The 12,625-nt window shown below is 37.2% G+C and overlaps 1 protein-coding gene across 1 annotated transcript; it reads right to left on the bottom strand.

Annotated features, from left to right (window-relative positions):
• Window positions 1-9,000: 9,000 nt before the first annotated feature.
• On the bottom strand, window positions 9,001-11,360 carry LOC106516320 (gap junction delta-2 protein). Its single transcript, XM_014006618.1, has 2 exons — window positions 11,320-11,360; window positions 9,001-10,121 (listed from the first exon to the last, which is right to left on the bottom strand). The coding sequence occupies exon 2, from the start codon at window positions 10,117-10,119 to the stop codon at window positions 9,001-9,003; it is 1,119 nt and encodes a 372-aa protein (XP_013862072.1). The 5' UTR covers window positions 10,120-10,121; window positions 11,320-11,360.
• Between the last annotated feature and the right edge of the window lie 1,265 nt (window positions 11,361-12,625).

The following is a 12,625-nucleotide window of genomic DNA, read 5'->3' as shown; positions in this document are numbered from 1 at the left end:
CTTTCTTTAAGCAGGCCCAGCCACTGACTCTGCATAACAAATACGCTAATCTTAAAATGGAGGATCTTATTTAACGTCAGGCAGACTTAGATTGATGTGGGGTGTCTGTTTTTATGACAACCAGGCCCGTTTGTGTGAAAAGGTGAGGAGAATATTATGCATATAAAACAAACCAGTGCTGTAATCAGAAACCAAACAATGAAGCATTAAAAAAACAACAGACAGCAGAGAGAGAGAGCAGGTGTTTAGCTGATWCCGCTTTTTGTTCAGTAACAGGCTTATTTTTATTATTGTGTGAAAGCTTATCAATCTTCACTGAACTTTTTACCTTTTATTCTGGTTCCACCTTTTTTTTCTTTCTGCTGCTTTCAGATTCCATTGCTTTGTAATTTGTTGATTTTGTCTTTTTTYYKSCYTTTTTTGCCATCATTCTGCCACTTTCTTTTACTCTACTTTTTGTCCTTTCTGCTAATTTAAGATTTTTAAGCTTCGTTTAGCTGTTTTCTGATTACTTACTGTAAGCATTTTTCCGTCTTTAGCTAATTTCAACAATTTTTTTCAGTAAAATTCACTTTTTGTGATAATTTCAGCTTCTTATTGCTTACTAAAGCAAACGTGCTCTTTTTGTTTCTTTATGCTAATTTCGGCTACTTTCTAAAGCCATTTTAGGCTAGTTTCAGCTATTTCTAAACAAACTGCAAATTCTTCTTTTCTTGTTTTTTTTTACTCATTTGAAAACTTTCACTCTCATTCCCCCCATTTGCTGATTTTAACGTTTCATCTATTTTTAGCTTCTTTTTTGCTCTTTTCAGATTTTTTATTCCTTTTTCGCTTTATTTCTAGTGGTTTTTCATTTGTTTTCCTACTTTCAGCAAAAGTCAATGGTTCAAATTTAACTCGCATTAACAGTTTTGCTTTTAACCCTTTTCAGCTTCTTTAGCAGCTTTCAGATCAAATATTTCAGCATTAAGCATTCACACTGCATTTCCGCAGTAAAGGTAATTTCTCTAGTTATTACTGCATGCTGAATGCAGTTACATCAGTTGCTTGGCACCTTTGAAGTGATGACAAAGTCAGTGCTTACTTAGGACCATCTCTGCATTATAGCTTCMTGTTTAATAAATAAACAGAATAGCATCAGCCTATTTGTACTCGACAATGAACAAAAWGCTATGAAATACCACATRTAKCACAAACTGAATCAGTTGCAGAGCTCCAGATCTAGAAACCAGACCTTAATATAGCCTCCTATAAATAGAGCTGTTACTTCTAGGTCAGCCTCAAAAGCACATTTTCTGTATTTTTTTTAATGGCCTGTCTCATAATCATCAAAACTGGTTGAATGTAGGACAACGAAGCAAATGAAATTAACTGATTGAGGGTTTATTAAGYACCACAGAAAGCAAAATGAACTTTAATTGGTACTTCAGTCAAACACTCATTTTAAAAATTCTGTACATTTTTACAAATAAATCAAACCAGGACAAATAGTCCAATGAGTTGTTGAAAAGTTGCAATCAACTAAATTATCATATTTAAAGTTTAGGTACATAATAAACTACACAAATATTTAAACTGCAGGCATATAGGACATAAAATGGCAATTTTACAACATTTTCTTTAACTACAGCAGGATAAAAAGAAGGGTTTCTCCTAATAAAGTAGATAATCTACTTCTCCTGATTTTACTGATGTACCTCAAAGTACTGCGCAGGCCAACCTGTTATTTAAACTCTACTGCCAAAAGCACCGAACGACAACAAACAAGCTCAAATTAAGGTGTTTGTTGTGTCGGCTAATAAAGAGTTTAACTTGATGGCCCTCGGCTTGCYGCTCACGATTACACTGCAGAAAAAAAAAAAAGAACGGAACGGGCCGCCAGCCAAGTCTTCAGAGACCATATGGCCATGGGCTGTGGTGGCGCTTGGGCCGTTGTTTCTTTCAGCGTCCCATTGTTTGGTCTCAAAAGACCGGGGGGCTGGGAGGGGGGATTATATGTACACCAGAACACATTCTCTCTTTCAAAACACACACACACACACACACACAAAAAAAAAAAGATAAAAAGACACTCCCCCTTACACACAAGCACAAAATCACATTACCAGTGTCATAACAGTTCCACTCGTAATCTAGACATCTATAATCCACAAGATACGGGTGTAAAACCGCACTCAAACTAGCTGAGGGAAAAGGGTTTTGTGTTTTGTTTTATATGGCTGCTACTAACTTTTTCTCCAGTTTGACGAAACAAATTCAAAAACATTGTTTTCTTTTTTTTATGYAACTGCAGACAACCCAAACCCAGAACTTTATTTTCCCTGGTATTACACATTTGTTTGTGCATTTCAAACCAGTTCAAAAATAGGTCAGGCCAGCTAACRGAGGGTACTAACGAGGCAAGTCAGGAAAAATAAAATAATATTAAAGTGATATTAACATTTATTTTAATCTTGATTTGAGAATAAAGCAATATATAATATCTGTATGAGTGTCATTGAGTGCTGAAAATTAATTATTAATGACTCAAAAACACAAAAGCGAACAGAATGCAAATTATGTCCTTCCCACATGGTGCATAATATGAAACGGCTGAAGGATTTTGGAAACAATTCAGTGCATAAGAGGTAAGATTAAAGGCCTAAAMTGATCGCTCATAATTCTTGATCCTTCAGAGCACTGAATTGATAACCACTACTGGATGATAAAACCTACATAATCTGGGGATTATTTTGGGAAACCTATGTAAAAAAAACACTGCATTATTAAAAGGACATTGTGGGACATTTTATTTAGTTTGATCAGTTGAGGTTTCTGTGTCTTTAGAAATAGGGGGACCATCTGATGGTCATTTAGTGAAACCAAATTGTTTTTGTCCCGTAAATACAAATGCTTGATATTCATTTGCAACAAGACTACACTGTATAAATAAAGCAAATGAATTTTGTTACAATTTACTCTATTTTTAAGGCAAAAACCATGAGTAAAAAGTCTTACTAGAGCAACAATTTATTGTAGGAATGCTGTGAATGCACAAATGTATTCATATTTTCTCTGCAGAAGTAACCTTTTCTAGTTAACCAATTAAACACATAAGATTCTTAAAAGCAAAACTTAACATTTTAAACATGCTTTTTGCTAGTTTTTTTTAAATAACCACAATAACCCATGCAACTCTCAGGTGTTGCTAAGGGCCAATTAGGAAGCTAGAAAAAATTAGATGACCAACCAACCAGTCAGTCTCCGTATCTTTGGACGTGTGTGCTGGAGGAATAAGACAAAAAAATTTGAAATGCTTCCAAACTTTGCATCCTCCATGCCAATGTGTCTTTTATATGATGTGAGTAAAAACAAATGAAACCTTTAAAACTGATAAAACTCCATTTGAACTATGGAACAGACCCCTTTTTAAGCAGGATTGATAGTGGGAATTTAAAAATAGACTTTTATTGATTTTGGTTGTGTACACGTCACACAGTATCTGAAAACAAACTGTACTCCAGTGCAATGCCAATGCATTGAAATATTTTCAAGTAGGAYGGTCACAAGTCATCAACACAAATAGAAACAAAAATATGTTAGTGTGGGAAATGTTTTTGCAAGAAAAAGAAGCCGTTCGCACAATAAGTAGTACTCACGTCAGAGATTTCCTTGGGCAGACCTTGAGTGCTCCTCAGCCAGGTGCGGCTCAACTCGCTCAGCTCCAAAATCGGCTGCACCTTCAGCCGGACGGACTCTCCAGACTGACGGATCATCTCCACGATCTCGTCTCGGCTCTTGTTTTCCACATTGACTCCATTAATCTCCACTAGCTTGTCCCCAGGCACCAGGCCCAAAGCCCAGTCCTTGGTCCCCGCCCCCGGTTCAGCAAAATGCACCAGACGCCGGGAAACTCCGCCGTCGGGCTGCCTCTCGAACATGGTRGTCCTCCTCAGAGAGAAACCAAAATCCCCAGTGTTGCGTCGCTGTATCTCGAGCTCTCGYGAATCTGGTACTGATGGAGGGACGAGCATCGGCAGCTCCAAGTTTGTGCCAGGGAAGGTGGTCTCCACCACCTCGGGAATGTGAACCTTGACGGCGCGCACTGGGTTGGGATGGGACAACCAGTTCGTTGTCCTTTTCTGAACAGAGGGACTTGAAGTTGAAAAGGAACTAGTTTCTTTGCTCTTTTGATTTGTACTGACCTGCCTCTGACCCCCTAACGAGTTGGCTTTAGCTAGTTCCCCAAACTTTGCCGCCCTTTCTTTCACGGAGCTGCGGATGTGCTCTACTTCACTTCTGTCTTTATCAGACGTACTTGGACAGGTTTGGCCCACATCCTGCCTCTGGGTGTCGGGAAGGGGCTCCGCCTGCAGGTTGGTCAGGCTGAGCTCCGTGTTGGTCACCACTTTGATTGGAATTGGATTGGAGATCTCCAACTTTTTCTTGGCACCCCGTTTGGAGCTGCCCGAGTGGAAGATGTTTCGACGGATGCGTATCTCATCCAGGCTGTTCAGCTCTGCCTGGGACATGGGGTCTTTCTTCTCCTTCTTGTCTTTTTCTTTTTTGCCCGGGTCCTTTTCTTTGACCTTCTCCTTCTCCTTGTCTTTCCTTTTTATGTGGAACATGCTTGGGCCTTGTGCAACGCCTATTTGATTTGATGAGTCAGAAACTTTTACAGTGATGATAAAACTACTTGCAAAGCAGGTAAATCTGACGTGAGGTGACCTGTGAGGGAAATATTTAAAAAAAATGGAAAACTTAAGAAAACATAATGAAGCTTAGTGCTCCAATCATGGCTTTACCAAAAAGCATTCAAGACTATCCCTGGCCAATGTTGCCCATTAGAGATACACATTTAGAGCACTTTTATTTAAACCTGCTCAAGGCTTACTTTAAGCTGAGTGTATATTTCCTATATAATCTTTTTTTCCCCATAATCAAACAAAGTAGACTACACCACCTGTAACACTGCTGTTCCAAGAACTTTCAGTCCCTGTCTAAAAATGTCTTCATTAGCGGCAAGTCGAACAGAAAAATTTAGCCGCGAGTAATTAATGCACGTCTTAGTTTTCCTTTTAGTTTTAGAATCCGATTGCTGACATGTCAGATGGCGTATGTTACCCTTTCTAACTTTTGCACGCAATTAATATWTATAAAATCAAACTCCTATTCATCTGCATTTTGGGGATTTAKAAGACTAAAAACAGTTTATGTGATTTATGATATCCCGTTCTTTACAACTAGTAATTGGTTTTTCAGATGAGTTATTTCACACTGTGCTTCATTTTTAGATTACGGTGAAATTAATTTCTGTCCTCTGTGATCAGAGACAAAAAACAGATTAAATAAAAACAAGTTTGCTATTAAAACCTCCGGCCACCACAAACCAAAATATCAGACAAACTCACTGATYATCTGAGCTTTTGGACTCTGATCATAACTTTTATTTTTTTTCCATATTTTATTAGAATATCTATTTCCCTTGTATGTAAGATGACCAGAATGTTACATTAGGTTGAGTACTGATTTATTTTTTCCATTGTGATTGTCAAAGAAACAGCAGATGGAGGTTTTTTTGTATTATATATTGTTTTAAGTGTTCTTGAAGTTAAATACAATAATTGGTAATGATATATCCCACTTCTTCATGTTACTGATTATGTTTAAAAGTAAATTGCGAAGCTCTGTTCTTGCATGCAGACAGTTTGGCTCCACTTACGGCATCTGATTACAGAGATCAATGAGTTTTAACTTAACCAAATGTCATTTATTGTTATTTGTTTAGAATAATCAGCAAAAATACTAAAAATATATTTTTACTGGAGGAGGCATCTTTTATAGAATAATAAAGAATAAAGAATAAAACGTGCACAAACATTGCTGATTAGTTAAAAACAAAAGAACAAAATGATGGCACAAACAACATGAACAACTACTATTTTATATATTTTACTGACATATTTCAATGTTATTTGATTTCTGGACATAATCTCTCCCTTTGTATATATAACTTCATAATTTGAAAGTGTTATCTTAGTTCTTTACTCTTCCACATCTGTGACACAATTTCTGTGAAGTTGGCCCAGATACACAGACTGATAGAGGCGTTTTAGAGTTGCTCTCAAACTGTCAGCATCACCACAAAGTGATGGAGAACATTTGGGTTTCAAATAAGTAAAAAGCTGCACGGGTCTGTCCTGTACATTTAGCAAATTTTCACCTTTATTCACATTTACTCCAGGGTCAAAACGGTTGTGAAATAGCAGAAAATTGATCCTCCATTACTTTAAAGCATGTTCTAGTTACAGTAAGTGAGTGACATTTGTGTTTCTGAAGTCTRGTGCAGCTTGTTTTGTCGCCTTGACAAGCCTGGCCATAATGCTCTCTGCCTATAAGCTGCTTTGCCCTSGTTCTCTATCTAGCACAGGGAACACATTCAGCAGATACAACAAATGTCACTGATGAAAAATATCACCAAGCCAAAGCACTCAAAAAGCATGAGAACCACTTACCTGGAAATGTTCAAAACTGACAGCGTTGTTGTCTTAACTAGGAGAAGTTTTCGGCATTTTCCTCCTCGCAGTAATTGACTGTAGGTGCGGGAATGTACTGGTGATGCCTTCAAAGGCTATCTCAAAGCTCCGATTTCCGAAAACTGTGGGATTACTGTGGTCCGAGGTAAACAACCCGAAATAATTCAAACGCCTTTGTTAGCCTACTGTATTTTGAAAATTATTAAAACTACACAACTGTGGTACAGTAGGCTACAATAAAGAAATAGAAACAATTTTAGATAAATTACTGAATAAATATAAACACAAAGCCTTATATAGTCTAAGCTTTAAAAGTGAAGTAAGCAACATCTCTTATGCTTTAACATAAAATCCAGTACATCTAAATTTTAGTATTTTAGCAACATAATAATTGTAATAATTGTCAATGTTTAAATTACTCTCAATGTTTATTCCCAACAGTACCTGAAGGCATCAGCAGTGCACATTGGARCGCAGTGACCCCTCCTGGACTTTTTGTTCACTGGAATCAATTCAGGTTAGTTCCATGCTGTCAGAGCTTTGCTGGACAAAATCTTTAAATTACATAAAAGATTTTGCAAAACATTATTGGGAAATGCTGATTTTTGTCTTTGCTTATCAATAAATAGTTATATATCATTGCCTTAAAAACTAATGAGTAATAAAGTTTTTTTTTAATGAAAATGGTGAATGTGCTGTGCAATTTAATGATCAATATTTATCAGTTGTGGATGCCATTTGTSGTAGGGTTGACTTTAAAAGTTAATCTGTTGTAAATGTACATGCATTTTTTACATATGGTTATGTCATTACATTTAAATTAAAAACMWTTCAGYGCTTTATGAGATATTTTGCTAACAAAGAACTAGGTTGACCCTGAAATCATAAGCATCAATTACACAGCACTTAGATTATTTGTTCTAATTGACTTTCAGCTACTAACACACCAAATTTTAGCACATTGTCTGACTGCCATTGATTTTTAAGTAATAAAAATTAGCTGTCTTTGTAATTGTAAAGGTCAGTTGGATGTGGTGGCCATCTTGAATCAGGTGAGTAAAGTAGGAGTGTGTAAAAGTAAGAACAAGTTACAMCAAAATAAATTAAACTAAAAGTTTCAACAAAACCAACTTTTAAAAAAGGCTTGGTAGTCATTTAAATCTACAATAACTACAATAAACAAATACCCAATGAGCCATAAAGGGTTTTAGATTTTATTTTCTCTTTTTTATTCTTGATGCAATACGCAGCTGTTTTCAAAGTCTTGATACGAACAAATTCCATTCATGAAATATCTTACTACAAGTGAAGAAATTATTACAAAACATTTAAAAATTACATTGTTTAAAATTCAATCAAAAAAATTCTTCCAAAAAAATGTAAGATGTACAAAACCAATTGTGAAAAAGTTGGTTTATTTTGTAAAAACTTAAAATAAAAATGCAGTCATTTACAAATCTCAAAAACCCCATTTTACATACAGTCATAAACTTATGTTGAAGCTACGAAATTGAGACCAAAAGATGGAGGTTTTGGAGGGAATGTTGTCCCATCCTTGACGGATGTAGGATTTTAGTTGTTTAACAAGTCATTTAGTTGTTTGCCGACTTTTTTTGATTCCTGATGGGTCAAATGTTTTTAAATAGTGAGAGATCTGGAATACATGCTGCACAGTTTAGCACATGGACTTTTATGAAGCCATGTTGCTGTTATAGATTCAGTATGAGGATTAGCATTGACTTGCTGAAATATGCAAAACCTTCCTGAAAAAGACATTATCTGGATGGCAGGATATAYTGCTCTAAAACCAGTTTGGCATTTCTACATTGATGGTGCCTTATCATATTTGTAAATTGCCTAAACCTAACATGGACACTAATGAACCCCTATACCATCAGAGAGGCAGGCTTTTGAACTGTGCACTGATAACAGGATGGTCCCTCTCCTTTTTAATATGGGAGACGTGGAACCCTGGATTTTCAAAAAATAATTACATTTAAATTAGTCTGACTTTTCTGGGTGATGTTTACTTCTTTTCTGCATGATAGAGCTTCAGATTGCATTTGTGGYTGGCACAGTGAACTGTGTTTACAGGCAGTAACTTGTGAAAGTGTTCCTGAGTCAATGCAGTGGTGTACAGAATCAGATCTGTTATTATTATTTTTTTATCCTGGTAGAAGGAATACAGACTTGTACAAGGAGTTTGGGAAATTTTAGAAAACAAAAAGCTAACATAGCAGCAGAACAGACTTACAGAACTGATAGCAAGAAAAAGAAGGCACAATGAGTGACAGAATGAGAAATGAAGAATATGTAATACACTGACAGGAGTTCACAATGTAAAATATACTGGGTCTGTAAAGTTTGCAAAACACTGTATTGTGTTTTCATTTAGATTTTGCACATTGTCCCATCCTTTTCATAAATAGGGCTGCACATGTTTAAAAAGAAAATATATTAAAGGTGACACAAAAGATTGAATAATTCACAGCCAAGATTTTTTACCTCGTCCTATTTTGGCAACGTTGTGTGGTCTTGTTTTGCTGCGATCCCGTTCGTCAGAAGTTCTCTTCGAGGTGCACTCCAAAGTCGAGTCTGTCTCAAAGGAGATGGCCGGGACCTGGTTCGGGACCCCGCCGCTCCTGTCCCGGGACATGGCCGCAGCCGTCTGCAGGACAACTCTCCCACGCAAGGAATGTTTGAGCTCGAGCAGCAGTGGGTTACTGTAGGAATACAACTCCACCTGCTGCATGGGCTCTCTGTTCGACTCGCAGCACAGGCAGAATGCGGAGAAYAGCACTCGGAATATATAAATCCAGCCCAGATAGTGCAGCTCCACGATATTCAGGATGAAGCAGCCGAGGCTGACGCTGAACATGAAGTTCAGGAAGATGGTCTTCTCTGTTGCTCGAGACACAAAGCAGTCGGTCCTGTTCGGACAAGGGTAGGTCTCGCAGTGGAACAGGTGTGGAACTTCGAATCCAAAAAGGTAGTACTGCCCAATCAGGAATATTATCTCCATGATGGAGCGCAGCACAACATGGACAATGTAGATAAGCAACACTTTACTTGAAAGATGAGTTGGATCCTCACCCACTTCTCTAATCTCTCCATCCAGCTGGTTCCTCTCCTCGTATTCACTTTCCTGTGAGCTCCAGTCCTCATTTGTGAAAGCGGTGTCATACGAACTGCCAGCTTCCAGGACCGTCTCTTTCTCCACTCTTAAATGCCTCGGCCTTTCAAGCAGAGAYGAGGCCTTGGGCACGGCATTCACTTTCCTGACCTCTGAGCTTTCCTTCTTGGAGACTTTTTGCAGGACGTAGACGATGTAGAAAATGGAAGGCGTGGAGACCAGAACGATCTGGAAGACCCAAAAGCGCAGGTGGGAGACGGGAGCAAACGTGTCGTAGCAGACGTTGTTGCAGCCGGGCTGCAGGGTGTTGCAGGTGAACTTGGACTGTTCATCGCTGTACACGGCATCCCCCACCAGGGCCACGAGCATGATGCGGAAGATGAGCAGCATCGTCAGCCAAATCTTTCCAATAACCGTGGAATGGTTTTGAACTTCTGTAAGGAAACGACCAAGGATGGACCAGTCCCCCATTTCTGTAGACAAGCAGTAGATGAGAGACTATTTACAGGAGGTATTAGCCAAAGCATGTATCATATCCTAGATGAATGTCTTGACACTTTTGRGAAAAGAAAAAGTTAAAACAATCAGGTGTTATTATTAAATAATGGCTTTTTGATTGTTGGTAAAGAAACCATCTACAGTAGAGGCATTGATGGGATGCATGTTAGAGATGCAACATTTTCAAACAATTTGAACCATTTGAACAGTTCCTTACAATGAAGGGTAGTTGCGGAGAGTAAAACTAAAATAAAGTAAAAATAAAAAAGTATTGTTTTTTACTCCTTATAATATCTTCATTTTACAATCACTCCTTCACTTTTTTCAAGAAAAACAGGGCGAGGGGTGGAGTACACTAGCTCGTGRAAAAGGGTGATGGGGTTCGGCTTAAAACACATGGTTCCCCCACATGATGACGTAAAGCATATACGTGGTAACGTATCTTCCCATGTGATGGTATAACGTTCAAAATCGAACGGCTCTGTTGAACAGCTCCATGAAACAAATTAATCATCAAGCTCTGCATCCCTTCAAAGAGTCAAACGTCTCATCTCTGCTTTTAAATCCACAGTTTTTCATCTTAAGTTGAGAAATTAGAGTTGGAGTCAGTTTGGTCAAACATTAAAAATAATGTCACATCACAAGATAACATGCTCTGACATATAGCGAATGACTCTCTACTACCACATCAAATTTTAGCTCAATGTCGGAAAATTTCAGTGGATCATATCCATGTTTATATTCACTATTTTCGATAGGTTGTGTCAGCCATCTTGAATCTGTCAAGCTTCAAAAGGTATTCAGTTATAAATTTATATTTAATGTTATGAATGATGGTTTCATGAAAGTTTCATTAAAATCGTTCCAGTGGTTTATGAGGTATCTTGTGAACACACACACACACACACACACATGCAAAAACACTATCATCCACTTCATCTTTTTTTGCAGCATGCAATAACTTTAGGCTCTTTCCAGCTTTCTCAATGTGTTATCCTTACTTGTGTCACATACAATCAACAAATAATCTGTCATTATCTAAAAACTAAATACAGCAATTGGCAGTTTCCCATAAATTGGTTGCTAAATCAGTGAATCTCCTAGAAATGAAAATAAGCAATAAACAGAAAAACGTATGTTATATTTGTTTGTTATAATCCAGGAGGATCTTACCTTTAGAGAATCTGAGTCCTTTTGATTCGTTGCTGAGAAAATATGAGAGGACACAATCTGCATGACTTTATTTTCCAGTGGAGCCTGTTGGATGTTATCGTGTCTTTTGACCTGGATAAAGRCAGAATGGGCTGACCACACATATTCTCTCACAACTCTGACCAAAACCCTCATCGCACTGTATGTTAATAAAGGCTTTCAATGTACAGTGGGACAAAGATTGAAATGTACCATGGGGGCACCTTTGCTGAGCCAACAAGCAGGGAGTTCAAAGAATGTACTAGAAAGAGTGTGCAACAACACTGACTGGATCCACTTTCATTTTAGAGGTCCAGCACAATAAATTGATCCAGTATTTTTATATGGCTCAAGTTGATCAGATTGTTTCGCTTTTTTCAAATGTATATTAAAAATGAATTGTATTCTGTTGCTTCTATTAATCCCAATAAAAAGTCTCCACATCACCCATCCAGTTGTACATTAACTGTTTACTTTTTAAAAGTTTTAGAAAAGCCCATGCAGTGGTTTATCAGATGTTTTGCTAGCACAACAAACAAATGAACACACAGACACGTGCACAGATCAGAAAAAACGAACGTGGAGTGATTTATTTCTGGTGTTCTTTGCTTATCTGAGCCTCAATTCATCATTTGGTCCTAATGAAGGTCAATTGGCATCACATACTGTGCTCATTCTTTCCTTTAGGCCTTCGTTTGTGAAATCAACTCTCAACAGAAAAAAAAAAAAAAAAGAATTCAACACTAATATTGCCAGATATGGATGATGTAAGGCAATATGCACTCCTTTGAGAGATGCTAGGTCTTAGTGATGTGTTTGGTCATGATACTACTAATAATAAAGATAAAACTGAACAYGACTCAGTGGATTATCACAAACAAAAATGCTAATTCCTTCTTATAAGAACAAGACTYGAGTCAGCAAATACAACTTTAACACAAATAAGAATGCCTTTAAATATACATAATTGTGTGCATCAGTAATCCTAATTAACCCCTTCAGTGTTGAGTAATTACGCATAATTAGATCAGGGAAAAAAAAGAAGCAGCATGAAAAAGAGTGTGATTAGATCATAGCTCCACTAATTTAACCGGAGTTTAGATAACTACTCAGTTTTGAAGTATACTGTTATGTAAAAAATAAAATAAAAAATAAAAATAAAAAAGCACAAAAAGTGATGCTTTATATGTTTACTACTATTAGCCTACTTTACTTTCTAGGGTTGACATTTTTAAATTTGACTGCAGTTTAAAGTTTTAATTTTCTCAAGAAGGGTGAAAGCTTTGAA

Source organism: Austrofundulus limnaeus, unplaced genomic scaffold, assembly GCF_001266775.1.
Source record: "Austrofundulus limnaeus strain Quisiro unplaced genomic scaffold, Austrofundulus_limnaeus-1.0 Scaffold37, whole genome shotgun sequence".
Lineage (NCBI taxonomy): Eukaryota > Metazoa > Chordata > Actinopteri > Cyprinodontiformes > Rivulidae > Austrofundulus > Austrofundulus limnaeus.
Note: the sequence above shows the minus strand (reverse complement) of the source record. Positions and strands in the feature narration are given on the sequence as shown.